The sequence below is a fragment of the Dreissena polymorpha genome, chromosome 5, assembly GCF_020536995.1.
Source record: "Dreissena polymorpha isolate Duluth1 chromosome 5, UMN_Dpol_1.0, whole genome shotgun sequence".
In the NCBI taxonomy this organism is placed as follows: Eukaryota; Metazoa; Mollusca; class Bivalvia; order Myida; family Dreissenidae; genus Dreissena; species Dreissena polymorpha.
The window spans coordinates 122,551,422-122,578,360 of record NC_068359.1 but is presented as its reverse complement, the minus strand read 5'-3'; the positions used below and the strand labels follow the sequence as shown (position 1 = coordinate 122,578,360).

Below are 26,939 nucleotides of genomic sequence, written 5' to 3'. Positions count from 1 at the left end.
GACCGAGTTTCATGAAGATCGGACTATAAATGTGGCCTCTAGAGTGTTAACAAGATTTTACTATAGCCTTATATAGCCATATTAGGAACAAGGCTATTGTCAAGCAATATGGTCCCCTACCTGCTCCACCATTGTCAGAAATTCCACCATTTTCAGATTTTTTTATTTTTTTGGTTGCCATAGCAACCACAATTTTTGACGGAGGAACAAAATGAAATGACGTGCATAATGTCCATATTGCCATCAATCCATGTTGCAAGTTTCATGAAAAAACATGAAGAACTTTTTAAGTTATCGCAGGATCCAGAAAAATGTGACTGACAGACAGACAGACTGACACACAGAGCGCAAACCGTAAGTCCCCTCCGGTTTCATCGGTAGGGGACAAAAATGCCCCGCCCCTTGGCGGCCATGTTTTTCTAGCAAACGTGACCATTTTCGAACTCATCCAAGATATCATTAAGAAAAATCTTCTGACCATATTTCATCAAGATTGGACAATAAATGTGGCCTCTAGAGTGTTAACAAGGTTTTACTTTATATAGCCATATAAGGAAAAATGCCCCGCCCCCTGGCGGCCATGTTTTGAAACCAACCGCTCATCATTTACGAACTCGTCCAAGATATCATTGGGATAAATCTTCTGACAAAGTTTCATGAAGATTGAACAATAAATGTGGCCTCTAGAGTGTTAACAAGATTTTACTATAGCTATATAAGGAAAACTGCCCCGCCCCTTGGCAGCCATGTTTTTCAAACAAAGGTTACCATTTTTGAACTCATCCAAGATATCAGTGGGGCAAATCTTCTGAGCAAGTTTCATGAAGATTGGAACATAAATGTGGCCTCTAGAGTGTTAACAAGGTGTTAATATAGCCATATAAGGAAAAATGCCCCTCCTCTGGCGGCCATGTTTTTCAACCAACCAGCATCATTTTCAAACTCGTCCAAGATATTATTGGGATAAATGTGGCCTCTAGAGTGTTAACAAGATTTTACAATAGCCATATAAGGAAAATGCCCCGCCCCTTGGCAGCCATGTTTTTCAAGCAAACGTAACCATTTTCGAACTCATCCAAGATATCATTAAGACCAATCTTCTGTCAAAATTTCATGAAGATTGGACAATAAATGTGGCCTCAAGAGAGTTAACAAGCCAAATGTTGACGCCACACAACGCACGATGGACGACGGACAAAAGGCGATCACAAAAGCTCACCATGAGCACATTCTGCTCAGTTGAGCTAAAAATAACTTGCCAGGACTCAACTTTTACTTGGCAGGGGCAATAGGACAACTGTTAATGTTGAGCCCTGAATGACACGAGAATATGTGTTTTACAATGGAAATTACACAACGTCAAGTGCCATGGTCATGAAATAATTCGAACAGACTGGAAAGGGGCAAAGGTAAATAATTCTTTTATAACAACATAATCATGAAACCTTGACAGTAATAGCTGTAGCACTTGCAGATGATCATTCTGCATATGGTCTACACAAATCATACACAAAATGTTGTTGGATATGTGCAAGAAGTGTAAAGTGGCCAGATGCACACACTTGCAAACACTCATGCCTACCAGTTGTATATCCCCACACCATTTTGCTTAGGAAAATAACAAATGATACACAAAAAGTACGCAATATATGGGGGTAGATTTTTTTTTCCACATAACGTAAGAGCATCTTGTAAAAGGAACCTAAATGCAAAGATGGCTTTCATTCTGTAAACTCCACTGTCTGCACTTATACTTGTAGTATCATAGAGTTACGCTGATAAATCATATATTGCCTATTTGGTCTAGTTTTGATATGGGGCAATCATAAACATCATTCAGATGCATCACATTTTGTAAATTCAAGCTTGGTATTTAAAAGTACGAAATAAATAATTTCCTAGCACAATGAAAACTTTCAAACCACTGACAGACTTAAAATTCCTATTGAAACAAATTTACCAATAATTCTTGTATGTATTAATGGATGCCCTAATAAATTTTCCGAATATAAATGGGGTTCAATATATCATCATATACCTGTAATTAACACCTTTAAAAGTTCCATCATTCACCATAGGACTGATTTAAATCAGCACAGGAACAATTTCCTCTCATAAAAAATGATAAAATGATTGTCAAACTGTGACATGACTGTATGACTTGCGCAATAAAGAAGTGACAGGTATGAAATTTATAATTATCGATTTCCTCATACATCAACCTGTAGCGACTGGCACTTACTTTACGAACATCAAATGAGGAACATCTTAAATTTAGATCAGTCACAATGATGTGTGATTGAAAATGAAAGAAGTTTTCATTCATTCATTAATTTAAATAAAAAGTAGGTTAATTACAGCCTTAAATACATTTTTATGAAGTGCTTTTTTCGACTTACATGTTATTTTAGTTATCATTGCATGCATAATTAACTTTGAATAGATAAAGCAAAGGCAAAAATAAGGATAAAAAAACGTTGAAACCTTCTAAAAATTCTGATTATAAAAACAGAATATTTAACTTCATAGTGCATGTATGATGCCCCACATTTGACAGTTTTGATGTTTATACCTTTACCACTTAGATACATAATTTTACACATTTGTAGTCCCTTGGAAAGTTACATTTCATTGAATACCTTTCTTACTTAATTCAAGTTTTGACGGCTTCATTTCCACTAATATCATGAGCAGCAAACAGCATACAACCTGAACAGACTGCAAGTTACTGGCAGGCTGTTTTGGATTTGTGCAGTCTGCACAAAGCAATTTTCACTTTGCTTCTGAGTGGGAAAGGTTTATAAATATACACCTTTTCATATTAAAATTCCATCTCAAAGTTAAACAAAACGTGCGTTATATTACTAGATTTGAAAGTATGACAATCATACAAACATAACTTTATAAGACAAAAAATGGTAAAGCAAGATCAAATTAATTATTAAAATAATCAATCACCTTCTCTTATTAGGTTATATCTGTACAATCCTGGATATTTGACCTACTAAGCCCCTAATCAGCAATCTCATAATGTGTCGTGTTCTGTGAAAATTGGGCAAAATGCATTTGCATAAAGTGTCGTCCCAGATTAGCCTGTGCAGTCCGCACAGGCTAATCTGGGATGACACTTCCGCTTTTATGGAAGTTTTAGTTTAAGTTAACCCATTCCCACATAGAAGCAAAGTGAAAATGGCCATATGCAAACAGCATAAAGCCAGAACAGCCTGCCAGTAATAACAGTCTGTTCAGGTTTAATGCTGTTTGCTGCTCATCAGTACTTAAGGGTTTGAAATGAAGCCTTTAAAATTTGAATCTAGTAAGAAAAGTCTTAAATTAAGTATAACTTTCTAAAGGACTACAAATGCGTCAAAATACTAATCTTAACACTTAGTGGTAAAGGGTTAAGGAAGTCCTCCTTATCGAAAATCAAGTTTAGGCATTAAGTGTCGTCCCTGATTAGTCTGTGCAGACTGCACAGGCTAATCAGGAATGACACTTTACGCACATTCATTAAGCCCAGTTTTCTCAGAACACGACACAAATGATGTTCAATTTATTGAGGACCCATCAATCACACCAGCATTCTAAAAGTTAGTATAGAAGATTTAATATACACAAATATGTACGTCTTCTTTCAAGTGTTATTAATTAGAAAATCAAAACAAGAAATGTGTCATTGGCCTCACGTTTCATGCTTTGTATGACTTAACCTAAAACTTATTTTTAACCTAATAATTATCAAATTAACCATTTAAACTTATTGTCAAGTAGAGCTATAATAGACCCTTTTGTACCCTTTTCCCCATAAAAAGAAAAGTGAAAATAGCTTTTGCAAACAGCATAAAACCAGAACAGACTGCGAGTTATATCTGTTCAGGTTTTATGCTGTTTGCTGCTTATTAGTATCTCAGGGTTGGAACTGAAACCTTCAAAACTTGGATTTAGTAAGAAAGGCCTTTAATAGACTTTAACTTTTTGAGGGACTACAAATGCGTAAAAAAACGTTTGTAGGTGATTAAAGGCTAAACTGCCAGATTGCAATATTTCATGTGGTGATTCAGTACATTCATTTTGCAACTCTATATAATATTTTCCCAACAGATACGGGTACCGGACACATTCAAAACTTGCCAATGTTTATAATTGCTCCAAGCCTAAAGCTATTAATTCCTTTTAAAGCATGAAAAATTCAAAACTTTTTAAGAACAGAGGCTGATTATCACAAATATTTGGGCATTGCACTGTGAAAATGGGGTTTAATGCATGTGCATAAAGTGTTGTCATCAATTAGCCTGTGTCTGCACAGGCTAATCAGTGACAATGCTTTCTGCCCATGCTGGATTTTTTTCTACAAATCAACAGCTTAAACATTCAAATCACTTGTCTTATTAAAGACATTGTGTCACATCAAATAGTTTCATAATAAATATTTATCAGTTACAGTGTTTTTGCATATAATGTTAAGATACAAACCTTGAAATGTTACTAGATGGCAATACCAAAACAAGGGCTGTTTGTAAAACATGCATTCCCCCCATATGGGCTGTCAGTTGTAGTGGCAGTCATTGTGTGAATATATTTTTTGTCACCGTGACCTTGACCTTTGACCTAGTGACCTGAAAATCGATAGGGGCCATCTGCCAGTCATTATCAATGTACCTATGAAGTTTCATCATCCTAGGCGTAAGCGTTCTTGAGTTATCATCTGGAAACCATCTGGTGGACGGACCGACGGACGGACCGACTGACTTGTTCAAAACAATATACCCCATCTTCTCCAAAGGGGGGCATAAATATACTCAGATTGTGTGTGGGCAATCTGTCAGAAACACTTCCCAATATTACGAGCAATATCTTCAAATCAGGGGCCAGGATGTTTAAACTTCCGCTTGTCAAAAGTTAATCAAAATCATATGGCAGATCCTGTTTCCACTGCAAGTGATAACGAATATAAGCCTCACTTTGAGAAAATATTGCTTAATGCATGTGTGTAAAGTCATCTGCACAGTCTAATCAGGGACAATAATTTCTGCCTAGACTGGATTTCTTCCACAAAGAAACACAAATTTAAACTAAAATGAAAATAAAAGCAGAAAGTAGACTGTGCAGACTGCATAGGCTAATCTTGAACAATACTTAATCAACATGCATTAAACCCCTTTTTCCCAGAGCGTGACACAAAACTTTCTAAGATCACAACGCCTCTTTACCCCCACTGAGGTCTCCAAACACGTAGTAGCACTGCTCTGAGAAGGTGATCTTGTTCACAGTATGTCTGATAAAGCCGGCCTTAAGGAGGTTGCAGGCATACTTCCGCGCGTCCCGCCGGTCCGCAAACCCTTCCACGTGTGTGAACAACCACTCCACAAGGTCCGAGCCTGGAAAAGGAAGTTCATGGTTCAATTGAAGATGTTGTTATCAGGCCTTTTTTCTGTTAGTAAAACTGTAATTTTGGGATTGGGGAATTTTATGGGCAATCTACTGAGTAAACTACAAACTAATTTTAAATACCACTCTTTTTTATAATTCAATAAAAAAAAGGGGGATGTCACATTGTTCTTTTTACCGTTTCACCTAAACGACTAAAAAAGGCCTGTGTATTGGTTTGTTTTATACAATTTTTGCCAAGTTTAACATTTGTCTCCTTAATTGAAATGACAAGGCAGTAACTTCCTGAAAAATCATTTGAGCACAAGTCAACACAAGGAAACTGTTATAAAGTTGATTTGTGAATCCTGATATCTTGCAATGAAAGTACGTATCTGACAGATGGAAGGACTGACCACGGAATGAAATTGATTTACAAACCATAAACATAATGGATTAATTTTTTTAATAATTTGTTTCCTACCCCATGCAAAGTGGATTAAAACAACATCAGAAATCAGAGAGAAGGACAAAAAGGCGACTATATGCCTATGACAATATACTTTCGGAGGTGCATACAAAATAATGGCCTAAACTATGAATTCCTCCTTTATAAGCATGAACAATTCAAGAGGAAACAGACAATATATTTATTGTAGACTGTAGCAAACCTAAAAACAGCCATATCGAATCACAATCTGTTAGTACAAGACCTGCACTTTGGTTGAAATTAGTGGCTAAAGGGAATAAACTCTTATTTACCAAGATTAGTGTAATGCAAGAGTATTCTCCCTTGCAGGGATTAAACTTGTTTTCCTAAAATCTACAGATATCTCACATTCAGAATCTCCCACGATGAAAAGATGATTGGAACCTTAAGAGCACTGCTTCAAGACAATCAAGTGTTCAAGCTACATCTGTGTGTCCAGAAACTATTAAGATATAATGCCATGTAAAAACAGCTGAAAACAATATAGTAACAAGCAAATTCATTGAATTGATATCCCCCGCCAATATGCTTCTGGACACAAAAGTGTTATATTTGACACTAAAAAAGAATTTTTTTAAGATACAAAGGGCCATAACTCCGTTATTAGCAAATGGTGTACAATGCCATTTGGCGTGCATCATCCTCTTATCCATATATATACTCATACGGAGTTTCAATGAAATCCGCCAAAGCACTTCCAAGATATGGCTCCGGACACAAAAGTGCCGGACGGACGGACAACGCCAAAACATATCCCTCGGCCTATGGCGGGGGATAACTTGTAGGACAGGAGCACAAAAATCTATTGTAGATATACAAAGTTCACCTCTTCTTGTCAAAAGTTTCTGAATATTTGGTCCTTAAACAGGACAGGGATTTTAAATGTAACAGATTGTCAATAATATTGGATTACAATGACAATAAGACCTGAATCTTATAAGATCCTGATGTCATAAGAAACTTAAAATTGCCAAAAACAAAGCAATTTAAATGGGCTTATTTTCAAATGTTGGGATTAGTGATCTATCTATGAATGTGTTGGTTATAGTTATTAACCTATGAATGTGTTGAGTAAAGTGATTTACCTATGTGTTGGGTACAGTGATTTACCTATGTGTTGGGTACAGTGATTTACCTATGTGTTGGGAACAGTGGTTTACCTATGTTTAGGGTACAGTGATTTACCTATGTGTTGGGTACAGTGGTTTACCTATGTGTTGGGAACAGTGGTTTACCTATGTGTTGGGAACAGTGGTTTACCTATGTGTTGGGAACAGTGATTTACCTATGTGTTGGGAACAGTGGTTTACCTATGTGTTGGGAACAGTGATTTACCTATGTGTTGGGAACAGTGGTTTACCTATGTGTTGGGTACAGTGATTTACCTATGTGTTGGGTACAGTGATTTACCTATGTGTTGGGAACAGTGGTTTACCTATGTGTTGGGAACAGTGGTTTACCTATGTGTTGGGAACAGTGGTTTACCTATGAATGTGTTGGGTATAGTGATTTACCTATGAGTGCGTTGTGTATAGGGATTTACAAACTAATGTGTTGGGCATTGTGATTTACCAATGAAGCTGTTTGCTATAGTGATCTCCTACCTATGAATGCATTGGGTATAGTGATTTTGAGCCACATCCTGTCCCGTATCTCCAGACCCGAGTCCGGCGAGGCCATCGCCTTGACGACAGTGGCCATGTCCGTGTTGATAGTGAGATTCAGGTCATCAAATCCTGTAATCAAAACACAGGCTATGTGAGGGACAGTTGTTATTTAGATAAAGGTGGAGAGCGCACAGTAATATTGCATTAATGCCAGATTGCCTCCCATGTTGCAGGAGTACCCAGAGAACTTGTTTGTGGGTACATGGTCTATTGCAAGATACAATTTCACAGGTATGACTGGGGATCCAACCTTCAACCCCTGGATTTTAAAGTCAGTGCTTTACCACTAGACCATGGATTCGTTACAAAGGTCTAGCTCAGTTTATTGTTACAAAACAGCACTGGAGAGATGTATTCTAATTTGGATAAAGATGAAAATGGATCTTTCACTTTCTCAAATGGTCTGCAGGGGTTCTGAAATATGCTGTCCGAGTTGTCCGAGTCGTCAATTTACCCTTCCGGGCAAGCAGTTTTTGAAAGCTGGCTTGTCCGGGGACAAGTAAAATTTCCGTGGTAAAATTTGTTTCGAGAAGGAAACTTCAATATTTTTCGAAAATAAAAAACGAAGTTTATATAAATAGCTTATGATTAATCTGCGGACTAGCACACTTTTTTAACTGGAGGTATGTTATTTTCTGATAATAATTATTTAATGTGGTAAACCAGTCCACGAGTATATATAGCAACAGCCAATCACGCATAAGAAAACAATTTTGATCAGGGACCTATGTCCCTGTTTTAATAGAGAAACCAGCACATATGTGTATAGCAACAGCCAATCACGCATAAGAATTTAAGATAACACTTTTCGTACATTGCAAATGGCCGCATACATGTTCTAACGACCTGCATTCGATTTTTATATAATAAAACCACTTCAACGTCTAGCCATGACGCTAATCAGACCAATGATAAAATCAGTTCGGCATCGGAAAAGAAGAGAAAAGCCAAGTATGAATATGATAAACACACGACGCCAAGCGGAAACAAGAATTTTTTGAGTCTTTGCTAATTGATTTTCCTTGGCTTGAAACGTTGCCGATGTGTGTAAATGTAAACTTCGCAAGGAGTTTCCTTTATTAGCGGATAATTATATACTTATAATTAACGGAGATTATTTTATTTCAAGTGAATTGTCTAGTCATGTTGAGATTATTAAATATCCGAGATGGTACATGTATCATGTTAGTCGAACTTGTTGACGCTCTCAAATATTAAGCTACTTTTTATATTGGTAATATTTGGAGTTCCAAAGAATTTAGCCCACATAAAAAGTATCTCTAAATTCTTTGCGCGTCTTATAAATAAGACTAGTATCATGTGTGACTTAAACGTGATCTTATTATATGCACATCTTGCTTGTATTTTTTGTTCAATTTTCTAGTTAACTATGTTTATAATTTAAAATATAAGTTAACAAAAGTGTATGCTTGTATTATTTGCTTAATTAGTAATGACCTTTTCCTTTATCTATCTTAAAAGTATGGACAAGTACTTCTTTGGTATGGACAAGTGAATTTGTGGGTCCAACTTGTCCGTGGACAATTAGACTCTCAAAATATTTCAGGACCCCTGGTCTGCTTCAAAAGCTACAATGTAAGAATTATTATTTAAGATCACTCCACGGTTCAAACAAAACCGACATGGAACCCTTTAATGCTGTGAATCAAGTGAAGATGGCTGGCTGCATGCAAGAAGCATAAGACCAGTACAGCCGGAGTTACTTGCAGTGTCTTCTAGTGTAATGGTGTTAACTGCACATCAGTTTGTTAGGGTTACAAATGAAACCTTTACTAAACTTAAATCTAGAAAGAGAGGTTTAGTTTATTTAGATTTTTCAAGGGTCTGCACTTGTGTCAAAGTGCCTATTTGAGCATGAAATATCGGATTTGTTTTTAATACATGTCCGTTAAACAATGTTTGAAACCAAGAAGCCAACTGCCAATTTGTCAACACCCTTGAATAACACAATACACACACTGGCTTATTTAGTCATTTACAATTAGTGCTAATCATATCTATTCTTCTTAAACGAAGTCAACGCATTCAATACAGCTGAACTCCATTCGATTTTTACAGCTATGCCATGTGTCATTTAAGTACACTGTGTAATGTGCACACCTTTGTGTCAGAACCGGATTTATCTTGACTACGAAACAGTAAGTATGTATGAGTGGATTACATTGGATTTTAATGTCTCATGCATAGGGAAATTCAGTCTTATTTTTTAATTAAAATTGGACATAATTATTTGTTCGGATCTTAAATTCATCATTCTGTCCACAGCTAAATATACTAAAATTAATGCCTCACAAAATAATGGTTTCATATAATATTAAAATTATGTAAACTTACTCTCTGACTCCGGTATTGAACTAGATATGGACGAGCTGGTAGACGTCATGTTGCTAAGCGAAGTACTGGGTACGCCCCTGCTTAGGTACTCTTGTTTCAAGGCGGTCGTGTGCGCCACCCACGCTGAGGGGTCAATAGGTCGCACCGGCTCCTGCCTCGGCACGGTGAAGTAGCCCTTGGGGTTCGGGTCCCAGCACTTGGCTACTACCAGGGTGATGGGTCTAGAAATGAATGCAAATGATATGCTTATAAATACTATTTGAAAAGACTTAAATATTCACTATTTAATATAATATATGAATCTAACCAAAATATTTAGGTTAATGATACAGGTTTTGATCTGTAATCAATGGTCTTCCATGCATACGGTGTCTTTCGAATGACCAAAATAGTTTAACCTAAAAAAATGTTTTTCCATTTACACACAGTCTTGTATGAAGACTGCAGCATGTTGCACTGTCCACACATAGTGACTGGGTTTAAAAGATCATGTCAGAGTTTGATGCAATCATTTTGCAATATTTGATTTTAAGTCCTCAAAATTATCTGCCTTTCATCATTTTGATAAACATATTAAAAGTAATAATGCAAACATGTACTTAAAGGGGAACAATTGTTGTTCAAGTTTTTAAGTTATATACTTAAATAAGTACAGAGCAATATTTGTAATATGCAATATTTGCAGGAAAAAACAGACAGACATAAAATGACTAGACTTCATTATGTTGACTATGAGGATTTCATGTGACTGCAGGAAATTTCACGCAGAAGAACAGGGATTTTAATTGAAGCAGAATGATGCATTTTGATGCAAGCATTTTGCAATATTGTCACTTTTGACTCTTCCAAATTATCTTTCTTGCATCATTTTGATGCAAAGGTTACCATGAAACTAACATGAAATGTATGTTTTATTATAGAAAAAGTTGTTTTTTAGTCAAGCAAGATATACTTAAAAGTTAAACAAAGCTATATTTGTAGAGCAATCAAATAATATCCACAAACAAAATATCTAGTTTTTATTATTTTGACCCCTGAAAAGTTCAAGAACAGGGTCATGTGACTCCTGGTTTTCAAAAACTCTTGATATCCCTGAAGGTCATTGGACTACTGGCTTGCAATAGTTATTGAAATCCCTGAATGTGATGGTTTGCTATACACAGAACATCTCATCAAAGGATGCACATTTTCGTCCCCTGTCCTTACCCAGGTTTCTGTACAGCCTCTCGCAGTGTACGCACAGCGTCGTCGTTGCTCATGTTCTCAAAGCTGACCCCATTGACCTCCAAGATCATGTCACCGGGCTCTACCCGCCCATCCTGCGCAACAGCTCCCCTGGAAATAACACACACACATTTTGCTCTGGGAACACTGTTTACTAAATATTGTGTATTTATTTTATGCTATGCAAAATATATTATGTATTAAATATATTACAATTGAAATAAAAAAGAGAATAACAAAAAAAAACAAAAAAACATTTCCAAGAGTTGAGCCAGCAAGCCACATACCCTTTCATGATGGACCCCACATAGATGCCTCCATCACCACCCTTGTTACTCTGTCCAACAATACTGATCCCCAGGAAATTCACAGTGTCTGAAAAATCAGCAATAATTAAACATACCAAAATACATATAGCCATGGGTATTTGTTAATGTTTTCCATATACATGAACGTGTTTGAACTAGCACTGCAACAAGTTTACTAGTTTACCTATTGAAACAGAACTTTTTTCTTTTTTTCATGAAATAAAGTTAGTTTGTTTGCAAAGGCCATACTGCCAACTTACACTGGCTCTTCCTAAGAACAATATCCCACAACAATGACTGGAGTCAATCATACAGATAATTGGCAAAATTGTTTTGATTTATTAGAGAACAAGGGACAAAATTGTCACAAAACCAGGTTTTCATTGTGAAAAAAAAATCTGATAAAGGGAGAAAACTCAAACTGAACTTTTGAAATGACCAAAAAAAATTAACCCCCTTTGTAATTTTTTTTTTTTTTTAAATCTATTTTTAGTCGTGGCGACCTTGACATTGGAGATATTGACGTGATTCTTTCGTGGGACACACCGTCCCATGATGGTGAACAAATGTGCCAAATGATTTTAAAATCTCACAATGAATGACATAGTTATGGCCAGGACAAGCTCATTTATGGCCATTTTTGACCTTTGAACTCAAAGTGTGACCTTGACCTTGGAGATATCGACGTAATTATTTCGCGCGACACACCGTCCAATGATGGTGAACAAATGTGCCAAATGATTTTAAAATCTGACGATGAACGACATAGTTATGGCTCGGACAAGCTCATTTATGGCCATTTTTGACCTTTGAACTCAAAGTGTGACCTTGACCTTGGAGATATCGACGTAATTATTTCGCGCGACACACCGTCCAATGATGGTGAACAAATGTGCCAAATGATTTTAAAATCTGACAATGAACGACATAGTTATGGCCCGGACAAGCTTATTCCGCCAGCCCGCCAGCCAGCCAGCCCGCCCGCATTCGCCAATCTAATAACCAGTTTTTTCCTTCGGAAAACCTGGTTAAAAATATACTTGCTTATTAATGTGTGAAATGGGATTTATTAGCATAGATGTAATTCACACGTTTATTTCCCAATAAAAATCAATCAAATGAGACTTCAGTCGGCTTATTTTGATGTTTTATTAACAATATCCAAACTTCACTGAATTACCATAATTACTTTAAAGTTTTTTGTCACAAAGTTTTCTGACACCCTCTCATTTAGCAAAAATAATTATTTTTCAAGACAATTTATTTTCAGAGATATACATGTTTTAATACATTATTAATTTTACTTAATTTTCGGACAGTTTATTTTACCGCTCTATTCTACATACTTCGGCCCATATTTCGCTTATCTTGTGGCACTTCAATCATGGATTTTTACAACCAGACACCTTAAATTTTGTCACTTAACTTTCGGACACCTGTAATTTTTGAACATTTTTCATTTCAAAATTTTTGAGAACAAGAACAATTTAATTATTTTTAAGTGTGTAAGTAATTTTTCGAGTAATTACGGTATTATGGAATGAAAATACAACAACAACAATATTTGTTGAAGCCATTGGATGGGAAGGTAAGCTGCCTCACCAACATAAAATAATGATACTTGCAAAGGAACATCGTTAATTTGTGTTATTTTATGAAATTTTTATGCATATGCTTTTTAAAAGGATAAATAAATACAAAAACAAACAAAACCTTACAAATCAATACAAATAAATTGTATTATACATTTATAACAAGAAACTGATATAGTCACTTTATGTTAGCAACAACTGGGACCTTAAAGTATGTTTCCTTTCTAAGAGGAGTATATGTACGTACAAGTGATATGACATTTGTTAAAGTTTACTTACATTTCCAGGTTGTCAATTTGACTCATAAATAAACGATACCAATAAAAGGTCAATAAGTTCATATTTTTGCAATCTGTTACATCCCTAGCTTTAATGCAACTTCTCCATGGCAGCAATCCAATAATCTTTATATCAATCTAATAAAAACATATTCATGAGACAGTAAAGGATGCTCATAATAAAATACTAAGACTTATGTTTTGGTAACTGATAGCTACTTGCCTGCCTGCCACCTTCCCTCCAACTCTCACACTGATAGCTACTTGCCTGCCTGCCACCTTCCCTCCAACTCTCACAATCAAAACTCATGTTAATACGCAGTAACTGTTTTATTTATATTCTTAAATTCAGTGACCATGACATGAAAAACCTAACACCCCTAGTTTAATAAGATCGTCAAAACAAACTAAAGCGATCCTCTAAAACCAAAAACCACCTATTTGGTGCTGTTTGCCCACCCACCCCCAAAACCACTAAAAACTACGATTTTCTACATCCTTAAAAAACTGGTAAATAAATTTATAAACAGTGAATTGCTTTAAACAGATTTTGATATAAAGTAAAGAAACTACAAAACTAAATTTAAACAGTTCGCATAACTCTAGGAATTATGTAAGATGTTAAATCCAAGACCTTATAAAAAAGGATCTTAAGCTTAGATTTGTTTCCGCGCTACAACTGAATTTATGAAAATAGCTTAAATCTATAAAGTTGTGAAACTTGCCCAGTAACTAGAATCACTACAACCCTTGTGAAACATGGAAGGTGCTTACCCATGTTGAGGGTAACTGTGATAATGTTGAGAGACATCGTGGAGTCAGTGATACTGGAAAACGAGGAGGCCTGAAACACAAACCGTTCAATATATACAAACATTTTTGTTTCCTTTAAACAAACCAACCAGGAATGGTGATATTTCATCTTGCTTTACTTGTAGATTTTTGTTTAAAGACCATGGGTCTGTTGTTCATAAAACCAATAAGGATTTCATGACCCAGTTTTAGCTGCTTTGAGGACATGCAACAATTACTGATCAGAGTGTGCTTGAAGTGAAGTCTGAGGGGAGGAAAATTCTATAGACTGATTTGGACTACACAAATTGCGTGCATACCGCAATAACAAACCTTAAAACAGACATTAAAATAAACAACATCTTAAACATATTAACAAGATTTATTTATGAAAAGCTTTTTAAATTCACATTTAACATATAATCAAAGTCACCAGCATTAATTGTTATCAAAATTGAGGTGTGTTCCTGTGAATGATGACGGCAATCTTTCATTTGAGCTCAATGTCTTTACATTTTAAAAGTGTTCAACAAACAACAATTTACCATGTGATTTTAACATGGAATTTGACTTAAGCTTAGCAAGAAAACAGTCAATCTTATGCACCCATTTAGAAATTGGTATCGCTTCCTGATTTATATCCACTGTTGTTTCTTGCCTTTCCCATTTAAATTTGGTTTCCAATAATTTTTCAATCTCCAAAATTTTGCGAGATTAGTTCGTTTATTTAATAATCTTCATACGGCCGGTCAGGGCTAGCGCTGGCCCAAAAAATGTTTGAGCCACCCAGATCTAGGGGAGTCCGGGGGCACGCCCCCCCCCCAATTTTTTCGGATCCTAGATTGTCTGTGGTGCGTTTTGGGCCTATTGCCAACCAGTTTTCGTTTGTTTCAAATAACAATATATACTTTAGATTTTTCATATTTCTTTAAATGACAACAAGCACATGCCACATCATAATATGCATCACATCACAATTTTCATAGTGATAGAGATATTTTCATACAGCACATTTTTAACAAGATGAATGGCATGTAAAATACAAGCATACATTTCATTCACAAAATACATTGCAAACAAATCCTGCTATATACAGAGAACAAAGTCATGACATGTATCATTATTATTTTATTATTATTCTGCGCTGTTTTTTACCAGCCTACAGTTTGTAGATCACTTTAAAGTCAATATCTTTGCAGTCTTTTCCTTCAACTGAGATTTTCATGAGATGTTCCAAATTTTTAACAGTCAAACAATTTCTTAAATCAGTTTTGATTACATTCTGCCTACTGAACCCTCGTTCACAATCAACTGTAGACACTGGGGATACTTACCACCTTTTGGAAGCTTCTGCTGATGCTGGATAGGAATGGACATTTTTAATTGCCAAATTTGCAGCAGAGTGTATGTCAGTCACTGACTTGTTTCTAGAATTATGGCTGGCTCTTGCAAAATTGGCAAAGCAAAGCAGTTCAGACTGTGAGCCTTCTATTCCTACAGTACCTAAGTAGTCAGAGACAGTGTCAATGTCTGGGCGTATTTGTGGGACTGGGATACTGGGGTCAAATAGATTGCTCATGGCTGTAAGGACAGACCGGCATCACTGTTGTCTGAAAACCTGCTATTAAGACTTGTGACCATAATGTTCATGAACTTTTAGCATACAGACTCAGCTTCAGTTCTTTGTTTGACACTGTACGGACAAAGTGGTTACTTCCATTTATATAGTAGACAACATGAATTTCTCTTCCTATGCGTTACAAATTCGTAACTTTAATTAAACTAATTGCAATTAAACCGCGCGTGTTTTTCACGTTTTCCTTTGATTAAAATACGCCGCTGTTAGTAAGCATAGTGTGTGAGTAAAACGATCAAATTAATTAATTATCACCTTTTCATTTCAATCGAAAATCGGCAGAAAGTTGTAACATCAACGACATAGAAATAATTATTTAATAATCAATCTTTAATTTAGATCAATAGTCAGCTTGGAAATAATTAATTTATTGTCACGCTTATTTTCATTTTTAGCTCATCTATTTTTTTTTTTAAAATTATGAGCTATTGTCATCACGTCGGCGTCCGGTTAAGTTTTGTGTTTATGTCCACTTTTCTCAGAAAGTATCAATGCTATTGAATTCAAACTTGGTACACTTACTTACTATCATGAGGGGACTGGGCAGGCAAAGTTAGATAACTCTGACGTGCATTTTGACAGAATTATAAGCCCTTTTTATACTTGATACTTTATAATGAAAATTTTGGTTAAGTTTTGTGTTTAGGTCCATTTTATTCCTTAAGTACCAAAGCTATTGCTTTTATACTTGCAACACTTACTAACTATCATAAGGGGACTGTGCAGGCAAAGTTATGTAACTCTGACTGGCATTTTGACAGAATTAAGTGCCCTTTTTATACTTAGAAAATTGGAAATTTGGTTGAGTTTTGTGTTTAGGTCCTCTTTATTCCTACAGTATCAAAGCTATTGCTTTCATACTTGCAACACTTATTAACTATTATAAGGGGACTGTGCAGGCAAAGTTATGTAACTCTGACTTGCATTTGGACGGAATTGTGGGCCATTTATACTTAGAAAATTGAAAATTTGGTTAAGTTTTGTGTTTTGGTCCACTTTATCCCTAAAGTATCATAGATATTGCTTTCATACTTGGAACACTCGCAAACTATCATAAGGGTACAGTAAAAGGACAAGTTGCATAACTCTGGTTGTCATTTTTACGGAATTATGGCCCTTTTTTGACTTAGTAACTTTGGATATATGGTTAAATTTTGTGTTTCGCTTCACTTTACTTCTAAAGTATCAAGGCTATTGCTTTCAAACTTCAAATACTTTCATGCTATCATGAGGTTACTGTACCTGGCAAGTTGAATTTCACCTTGACCTTTGAATGACCTTGACCGTCAAGGTCAAATTATTAAATTTTGCTAAAATAGCAATAACTTCTTTAATTATGATTAGATTTGATTGATACTTTGACAAACCTTACTCTTACCTGACATACCACAATAGACTCTCCCCCCCCCTCAGAATCCCCCCCTAAATTTTTTATATATTTTTTTTGTTTTGTTTTTAAGATCATCTCACAAATGACCACCACGCCCTCACACTATACCCCCCCCCCCACCCCCCAATTTTTTTGTTTGGAAACGGTTAAAAAACACAAATATTTATTTCTATTATTTTATTTTTGAAATACTGTCCAACCATCGCACCCAAGAATCCCCCCCCCCCCCCCCCCCCCCCGAATTTTTTATTTATTTTTTTGCTTTTTTTTTGTGCATTTTGGCAGATAATGTAAAAAATGTCCACACCCCCACACTATACACCCCTCTTCACTCCACCCCTCCCTCCTTTGTGATTGATATTGATAGTCCCTTTACCTTTGAAAAGAAAATAGATGAGCGGTCTGCACACGCAAGGCGGTGCTCTTGTTGATCTTATAATACGACATTTGCGACCGGCAGCTATTTTGTTTGCAGATGACAATATTAACTGTGTATTCAAAGCTCCACCCATTTTTACTTTTCATTCAACGTCATTTCATGTGTAAGCGAGCTCAGTTTTGATTGGCCAGCTACCATGTGCACTTCAATAACAATATGGTCAAGCGATGTCTCGATCCAGGTGCAGACCGTTTTTCGTACATTGTTTAAATTGCGAATACTTTCATTGAAACAAAGAGAAAAATATAGAAAACCAGTTTCGGGTTAAAATGGCGGCTGTTTTCAATGAAAATTTACGAGATTTTAGCATTTTCGCAAATCGGATTTTTCTTGAGCCAAATTCTCAATATTTTCGCAAATGGCTCAAGTGGCGAACGACAGCGCGAGCCCTGCCGCTTATAAAATATGCCGCGGAATCAGTCACCCTCCCCATTTATTTTCACGAATTTACGGGAATCATGGAAATTACCCCCAGAAACCCAATCCGAGGATCCGCTGAAAAATCACTCCTCTGCTTATTTTTGATGAAGTGTAAATATAAATGTTAAGGAAGCCCATTGTTAAAACAGTTTTATAGTTACAAATCTGTTCATAAAAGTGTTTTAGGACACCTTGACTATGAGAATTTCGAATTGGGGCCAGCTGTTCCATGAAGTTGACCTCCAATCTGAATCATTGCAAGTGATTCCATGTAACCTATTTTTTTGCATTGATAATTGTTATTGTTTTGTCATTTATGTCAACTGTTTGTTCTAGTGATTCCCAATGAAATTTGTTATCCACTTATCAACCATATTCAGTCAGTGCAAAATCTTAATTTGTTTTGAAAAACTTAAGTGTCTTCATTACACTACAAGGACCACTAAACAGATAATGCAGGTTGGTGTTACTTACACGACTAATTGGAGGAAGCCTCCGCTTATGTCGGCGTTTCTTGTGGCGACCATACCTGGCTGATGACCGTGACGTGGTCTCTGTGTTTGATGTATACCTGCTCAACAAATACAGTATTCAGTATTTATATTGATATCTTTATAAACGCTTTAAGTGAAAACATTTAAAACAAGACTATTGCCAAGCAATATATGTCCTCTACCGGCTCCAGCATTGTCAGAAATATATATATTTGTTTTTTAAATATGTGTTGCCATACCAAACAGATTTTTTTTTGTAGGAACAAAATGAAATGATGTGCATTATGTCCTAATTGCCATCTTTCCATGTTTCAAGTTTCATGAAAAAATATTAAGAACTTTTAAAGCTATCGCAGGATCCAGAAAAGTGTGACAGACTCACAGACTGACGGACACACAGAGCGCAAACCATAAGTCCCCTCTGGTGAAACCGGTAGGGAACAACCAGAGATGTGTTTGTCAGAATGCCCCCTATTGCGCCACTTTGAAGCCATATATTTGAACTTTGACCTTGAAGGATGACCTTGACCTTTTGCCACTCAAAATGTGCAGCTCCATGAGATAAACATGCATGCCGAATATCAAGTATCTATCTTCAATATTGCAAAAGTTATTGCAAAAGTTAAACCAAAAGTTTAACCAATGTTTAAATTTGGAGACAGAATGACAGACAGACAGGCCCAAATCTATATACCCCCGATCATTCGATCTGGGGGCATAAATATCCAAGTATCAGTAATGCTTTCTAACATGATACGCCAAGAGTTGATCTATTACAGGCAAAGACAAGTGCTAACACAGGGCTTACTACGCTATTTGCCGCATTATCCAATGACAACACATTGGAACATCTGGCTGAGGAAAACTTGGCTATACATGTAGCTTTTTAGCTATTTATTGCCCCTCCTCCCAATACAAACAAGATGACTATGATGGCCCTTAAGCCCTAACTTGAGCTCAATAGAAATCAATTATTGAAGACAGGTCTTGTGATATATTGTTGACCCCATTTGACCCACATTGAAACACGGCCTTCATATTGTCAAGATGAACCTTCTTACCAAGTTTCATCCTGATACAAACAATGTAATCATAAATGTGGCCTCTACTGTGATCATAACGTTTTTTTAAGATTTGACCGGGTGACATAGTTATTTTGGCGCACAATTCACACTTGGTCTAAAAATTGCTGAAGTAAACATTATGACCAAAGTTTCATTAGGATTGAGTCATTAATGAGGCTTATGGAGCGGTAACACAGTAATACTAAGATTACACGTGATGACCTAGTTTGTGGACGTATATGACCCATTTTTCACACTAGGACTAGATATTGTGGAAATGAGCATTCTGCAAAAGATCATCAAGATTGATCAAAAGGCCACAATGTTTTTAAGATTTGATCCACTTACCTAGATTTTGACCCAGCTCAATCCTGATGCTGATTGGGACGCATTAGTATCAAAATCAACATTCTGACAGAGTTTCATCAACATTTAATCATAAATATAGCTTCTTATGTGGTAAAAATCTTTCCAAGATTTCCAATGAGGGCTTAGTTTTTTTTTATCATACTTGACACATATTTAAACATGGCCTAAGACACTATGATAATAACGGAATGACGAGTACCAAATGAGTGTTTTTATTCCATTTTGGGAATGGGGCCGGGTCCCATTGGATTTGGAAAATTTGCGGCATTTTTACAAAAATTTGGACATTAGTGTTGTTGTTGTTTGCTAAAAAATGCTTCAAAATTGATAATACAAGAGTTTTAAGTATTTTATTACTGTTGAACTTATATGGATTGGGATGAAAAAAATATTGAGATAAAAAACAAGAGATGTGTTTGTCAGAAACACAATGCCCCCTTATGCGCCGCTTTGATTTTTTTTTACCTTTGACCTTGAAGGATGATCTTGACCTCGACCTTTTACCACTCAAAATGTGCAGCTCCATGAGATACACATGCATACCAAATATCAAGTTGCTATGTTCAATATTGCAAAAGTTATGAAGAAGGTTAAAGTTTTGGGATTTTTTTTACCTTTGACCTAGCAGGATGACCTTGACCTTGCACCACTCAAAATGTGCAGCTCCATGAGATACACATGCATGCCAAATTTCAAGTTGCTACGTTCAATATTCCAAAAGTTATGAAGAAGGTTAAAGTTTTGGTTAAAGTTTTGGGACACACACTCGGACACATACAATGACAAACAGGTCAAAAACAATATGCCCCCGATCTTTCGATCCGGGGGCATAAAAAAGCTCCCATTTGGGAAAAATATATACTTTTTTCCTTTGGGAAGTGGGATTACCAGACCCAATTTTGAATGAAAAACAAACAAACTGTGTACATCAAGATTTAGCCCAAAACAGCCTCTATACTGGTAGTGGTAATAAACTTAAAGTTGAGGATGCAAGACATGTTATAAAAGATGCTGGAAATAGACTGATCACAAAAGATAACCTTGAGCTCTTAATGCTCACCAGAGCTGACAATACAAGTCCATACAGTATATGATCCCAACGATTCTGGAGCAATGGATTTTATGAGTGACCATATTTAAACAATACTCATTATTTCGAATAATTAAGAAAGAAAATGCAACAGTTAATTAGTAATTCAAATTGGAAGTCAAACGTTTTTATTCTCTCTTCTCAAAGTTAACCCTTTCAGTGCGGGAACCGAATTTTAAAGGCCTTTGCAAACAGTTTGGATTCAAACTGTTTGCTATTCTGATAGTATTCTTTGAAAAAAATAGAAGAAAATGCTAATTTTAGAAATTCTGCAGACGACATTTTAGCAGACGACAAATTTCCCAGCATGCAAAGGGTTAAATAGGAGGTTAAGACCTTTGATGTGCTTCATATTAATGTACATGCAGCAAAGGATTTTATCCCAGATGTTATCATTTTCATGGTGATAATTTATCAGTTCCTTTGATCTCTTGAATGAATATCAAGACAACTATTTAGCTCTCATGTGATATTGCTTTACATGTCTGTTTTGTGGATGAAGAATCAAAACTACAAATCAGCTGGAAAAGTGTTTCTCATTATTAAACATTCCTGTTAAAAATAGAAAGAATGTATGAAAATGATAACTTTGTTTGCAGCTATACCTGCAATTGGCAGACCAATAATACAAGATTGAGTGGATGGAAGAAAGGCAGTATACACAATAAGGGTTTAACCTTACAAAGTACCACGCTGATTGGGTTTGTCTGATGTCATTATCTTACACAATTATCATTCAATAATGTGGTGCAGTATCCATTCACAATCATCAATCAACCCCCAATTTATCAAAAACAGCCATTATAGTTATGCAACATATTTGTTTAATCTCTAATATTTGTAACAGTTTGTAACTACCCACTCCAAACAAGTGCCAAGGTTGGTACACATTATAGACTCATGATAGAAAATATCAAGGAGTTCATGAATACATTACTAAAGCAATTAATGAAGCAATCAATATATCAATCAAAGCTCTGTAACAAGCCTACCAAAATATGTCGCTGTGGCGTGGGATATGTTGTCTGCCTAGCTACTGTGAGGACAAGGGTTCGATCCCTTCTATGGGAGACTTTTTTAGACCTCCCCTAAAGACATAAAGTAGTGGCTATACCCAGGAAAATGACTTGAAAGTGTTTCAGTAAGCCTTACGCTATCAATGAAATCAATCTAATAATAGGTTTAAACTTCTCTAAACCAACAAAATCAAAGCTGTTTACTACCTGCTCATGGTGTCGTCCTCCGAGTCGAAGAAGCTGGTGGTTTCAAGGTCGCTACTTAGCATTGTGGAGGACTCGTAAGAGTGACCGTGGGGGCGCCTCAGTCGGGGGTCCATCTTGGCGTGACCATTCAACCGAGGACCTGGGTGAGCTGGTAAATACGACACAAAGACGCAAGTTGAAAGAGTATTACAAATAACAATATAGTTATAAAGAATAAAATGCTGAGAACCAAAAACAATGATCTACAAATAAATATACACTTTAGTTCATTTATTGCGCTCGTTTCCATTTTAATGTTCAATATACCCTTTAATTCAACAAATTTATTGTTAAAAGTATACAGCATAATTGTATTTTCAATTTAAAAACAAATTGAAAAAAAGTATGAAGGCGCAGAACAAACATTTATCATCTAATTCTAAGATAAGAAAACTTGAAAATAAGTTATTGCATTCATTTTTATGTGTAGCTTTCACATGTATTTATTTATAGAGCATAGTGATTAAACAAATATAAAATCTTAAGCTAAACTAGAACTTAAGTCACAATAATGTTGAAGGTCAAGGGTAAAACTACGTTGAGACTGTATTGAAAATAATTGTCAAATTATCAAAATAAGATACATATGGCAGAGGCAGAAATAAAGATAAATGTAAATGTTCAGAATTTAACAATAAATCTAAGTGAATATGCTATACAAACACACACCATGTTTTCTATTATCAAGATTCATTTGCAAAACTAGATTGACATACAAAAAACTCCATTCTATCCTGCCTATACATTAAGAAGATTTACAGATAAAAATAAATCTGCCAACTTCAAAAAAACAAGAGCAGTTCAATCACCCAGGAATCTTTTGCATTATTTTAGATTTATCTGCCTGCAATTTTTTGTTCAGGTTGATTTACAACCATTAGGTTACACACAACCATTCATTAAACACATAATGGAAAGCCTCATTCCACTGCCAAGAGTGGTTTACCAACATGTATTGCCACCAAAAAAACAGAGAATACACAGGATTCTACATGTAATTCTTCACAGATAGCATTTCAGAAAGGGCACAATTTCATTTTAAATACTTGTGTGTTGGTAAAATTGTTTCTGTTCAATATTAATTTGTTGAACCAATAAATTATTTTTTTTTAAAGCTTAACATGTAGAATTAGTACTGAAACTCAGGGAGTTAAATATGTAACCTGATGGGGCAATTAAATCTCAAATGTAATAATAAAGAAAAAGACTCATATCATCCCTTTGATTCTTTTTTACTACAGATGCATTCAGCATACTACAATACTATTAAGTCCCTAAACACAATACACCTCAGATTATTCTGTCCAATGAACTATAAAAAAACGCACAAAAATAAGAATAAAGTGACAAAGGGCACCCACTCGCCCATTATGGTTACAAACTGGCTATTGATAGTCATTGTTTTTCCTCAGTACCAATTTTCCAAAACATATGCAACCAAAAGCTTCCAGTGAACCCTACAAACCATGTGTGCCCAACATAAAAACATGCTGTTAAATAGATTAGAACCTGATGAATGCTCAGGTACCAGATAATAGGAAAATGCAATTGTTTCTCATGACAACTCATGCCAGCTGTATTCAATGAAAGGAGACCACCTGCAGCATTAGAGGAAGAGCCAGGGGGGCAGATCTTTCCAAGAGTATGAATGCTGGCTTAAAAGCAAACAATTATCCTTTACCACTTAGATACATATTTTGACTCATTTGCAGTCCTTTAGAATGTTACATTTAATTAAATACCTGTCTTACTAAATTCAAGTTTTAAAGGCTTTATTTTCAACCCTTAGTTACTGATGAGCAGCAAATAGCATAAAAACTGAACAGACTGCGAGTTACTTGCAGGCTGTTCTTAACTCGCAGTCTGTTCTTGTTTTATGCTGGTTGCCAAAGCCATTTTCACTTTGCGAAAAAGGTTAATATGCCTGGGCTTAATGCATGTGCGAAAAGTGTTGTCCCGGATTAGCCTGGGCTTAATGCATGTGCGTAAAGTGTTGTCCCGGATTAGCCTGTTCAGTCTGCACAGTAAAATCAGGAACATCATTTTTCGACAAAACCTGGCCCAGTGTTCAAAAAATGATTTTGCAATTGAAAATCGATTTTAAATAACTGACATCGATTTTCATTTTTGCTTATCAACTTAGCAAAATCGATTTTCGATTGCAAAAAATGTTTTGTGAACACGGGGCCTGCTTTTCGTTCAGAAGACACTGCCTGTAATATGAATTATTTCATAAAATTAGAAAGTGTTGTTCCTAATGAGCCCATACAGACTGCACATGATTTTCAGAGACAACACTGTGCCTATGAATTGAAAGCCATTTTCACAGTAATGGTCATTTGTATTAATTTGATCTTATCATTACCAATAAAACGTGATTTCTACTTAACAGGAATATTCTGGTTATAATACATTAATTATGTAATAAACTGAGGCACTTAGTGGCATATGTATCACAAACATTGCAGTTCAATAATTTAACTAAGATGTGAAATCCTGCCCATGACACATTTGGTCTAAAGGCCATATGAGTAACAAGATATACTGAAAACTGCAGTGAAAAACAACAGATTTCCCCAATAATTAGCCAAAGCTAATTTTACAGTTGCACAGTTTTGTTTCAAAGGCAGGTAACAGAATGCAAGTAAATGTTACAAAATCACTGTGAGAAAGTGAAACAAACTGTGAATTTAATCCACTTGTGGTTCACTGATTGTACCTTGTCAGTATACATGCCAACAGATAATAGGTCACATATTAACCAAGGTTCAATTTTAGACTTAAGTGCTTTCATACGAATCTAATCAAAGATATTTGGTACAGACAAATATAAACACATTTGTCAAGCCTCTGAATCTTCAATATTTACAAATATTTTTCAATTAATTTGTATTCATTTTTGAAAATGAGAAAGCAAATTGATTGTATATCTTCAGTAAATGAGAAAGCAAATTGATTGTATATCTTCAGTAAATGAGAAAGCAAATTGACCAGTCGCCAAATTATAGATCACTCCGCCCACATAGTCACGTCTAGTGATTAGAAAACTCCGACAAGTAGATCGCAATTATAGCGGTTACGTGAGGAAAATTCTATATTTTTAATGATGTATTATGCTCTTTTCTGTAAAATAAATTATTAAAGCCGCACACTAACCTAAACTGCTTTGTAAAATGTTAATACAATCATAAAAACTTTAGAGAGAAATGGGGTAATCAAAATAAATGAGTTAACGGCAGACTGACTATCAGAAACGTTTCTTATACATATTATATAGGGAGGTGATGAAAAATCCGTTGTAAAAATGAGCATTTATTTCATATTGATTTTGAACTTGTATTCAACCGTCTGACAGTGAACCCGGTTGCTATTCATATATAATTTTGAAAATATTTTTATTAAATGCAAATGACATATCCATATCATGATGGGTTTTTTGTTTATTAAAAATGTTTGATCTTTGTTTTATAGTGTTATTTTTAAAAAGACACCGATTTTTTTTATTTGCATATAAATTAACTTTTGATTGTAACCATATTTTAATACAGGCCTAATTTCATGGTTTCATTAACAGATAGTCTAATATGCATTTTATTTCATTTATGTTTAATGCGAACCTGTTACATTTCACTATCAAAAAATGAAATGTTGGTATTACGGTGCTGTTCACGAACATTCGAATTGAATACATTAAGCATATTATGCATTTGCTTATTTATAACAAGATGGCCCTTATATGTTAATTGCAATTTTTACATTTCTCCCCGTATCAATATATGTTGTATTAGAAATGTTGTTGTTGTATTATAAGCCGTACATTTTACACTTGAAGTCGCTTTAAGCTGGCTAAACCGCGTTGAAATCACCTTTGTGTTGTTTTTACTTTATTATTACACACTTTAATTTATAATGATTTCCCTTGTTTATGATCCACAGAAAATAAATATATAATTGGAAATCATTTAAGTAATTAAATAGTTTTCTTTTCATGTGTACAGTACCTTACAATGCCTTAATGTTCCTTCATTCTGAGATCCACGCAACATACTGTTATTTATTAATCATCGACAATTACGCTGAGATTAATAAGCACGTGTGGCAATTATTATGTTGCCCAAACTGCTTAATAATATTGTGCATCAAACGGTATAACACGTTTTATAGAACACACACCTGGTGTGGTTAAACTATTTATTGTGTTTGTTTTCTCATTACTCGTTTATATGTTCAAGAAATACAGATAAAATAATAACCTTTTATAAAGTATGTATAGCACCTACAATTTTGAATAATGATCGAACAGTAATGATCATGCATTTGATATAAAATCTGTGTAAACTCTTAAAAATTACGTCCATTCTATATGTACAACACGCTTTGTTTGTCGGACAAAATGGCGGCCAGATAAGCGTTGCTGAGGGGTGTGTGAAAAATCGATATCTGATTGGCTGATTGACAAAATGTGGGCGGAGTTGGCAACTGGTCAATTGATTGTATATCTTCAGGGGCTCTCTCTTAAGGGCCTATGGCTCATAATGAAAATGTTACCAAAAATATTTAACCCTTTTCCACTAAGATACGTATTGTGACGCATTTGAAGTCACTAAACAAGGGCTGTTTGTAAAACGTGCATGCCCCCCCCCCCCCCCCATATGGGCTGTCAGTTGTAGTGGCAGTGTAGTAGACCTTTGACCTAGTGACC

At 35.4% G+C, this 26,939-nt stretch overlaps 1 protein-coding gene across 8 annotated transcripts in view; it reads right to left on the bottom strand.

Moving 5' to 3' along the window:
• LOC127832462 (segment polarity protein dishevelled homolog DVL-3-like) overlaps positions 1–26,939 on the bottom strand; it is a 106,076-nt gene that overhangs the window by 37,944 nt on the left and 41,193 nt on the right. For all 8 annotated transcript variants that reach the window (XM_052357937.1, XM_052357944.1, XM_052357940.1 and 5 more), the window contains 8 exons: positions 22,199–22,346; positions 18,433–18,529; positions 14,056–14,125; positions 11,391–11,478; positions 11,086–11,214; positions 9,880–10,100; positions 7,462–7,593; positions 5,211–5,378 (listed from right to left, as the gene is read on the bottom strand). In XM_052357937.1, coding sequence (XP_052213897.1) covers positions 5,211–5,378; positions 7,462–7,593; positions 9,880–10,100; positions 11,086–11,214; positions 11,391–11,478; positions 14,056–14,125; positions 18,433–18,529; positions 22,199–22,346 — 1,053 coding nt within the window. The remainder of the gene's footprint in view (positions 1–5,210; positions 5,379–7,461; positions 7,594–9,879; positions 10,101–11,085; positions 11,215–11,390; positions 11,479–14,055; positions 14,126–18,432; positions 18,530–22,198; positions 22,347–26,939) is intronic.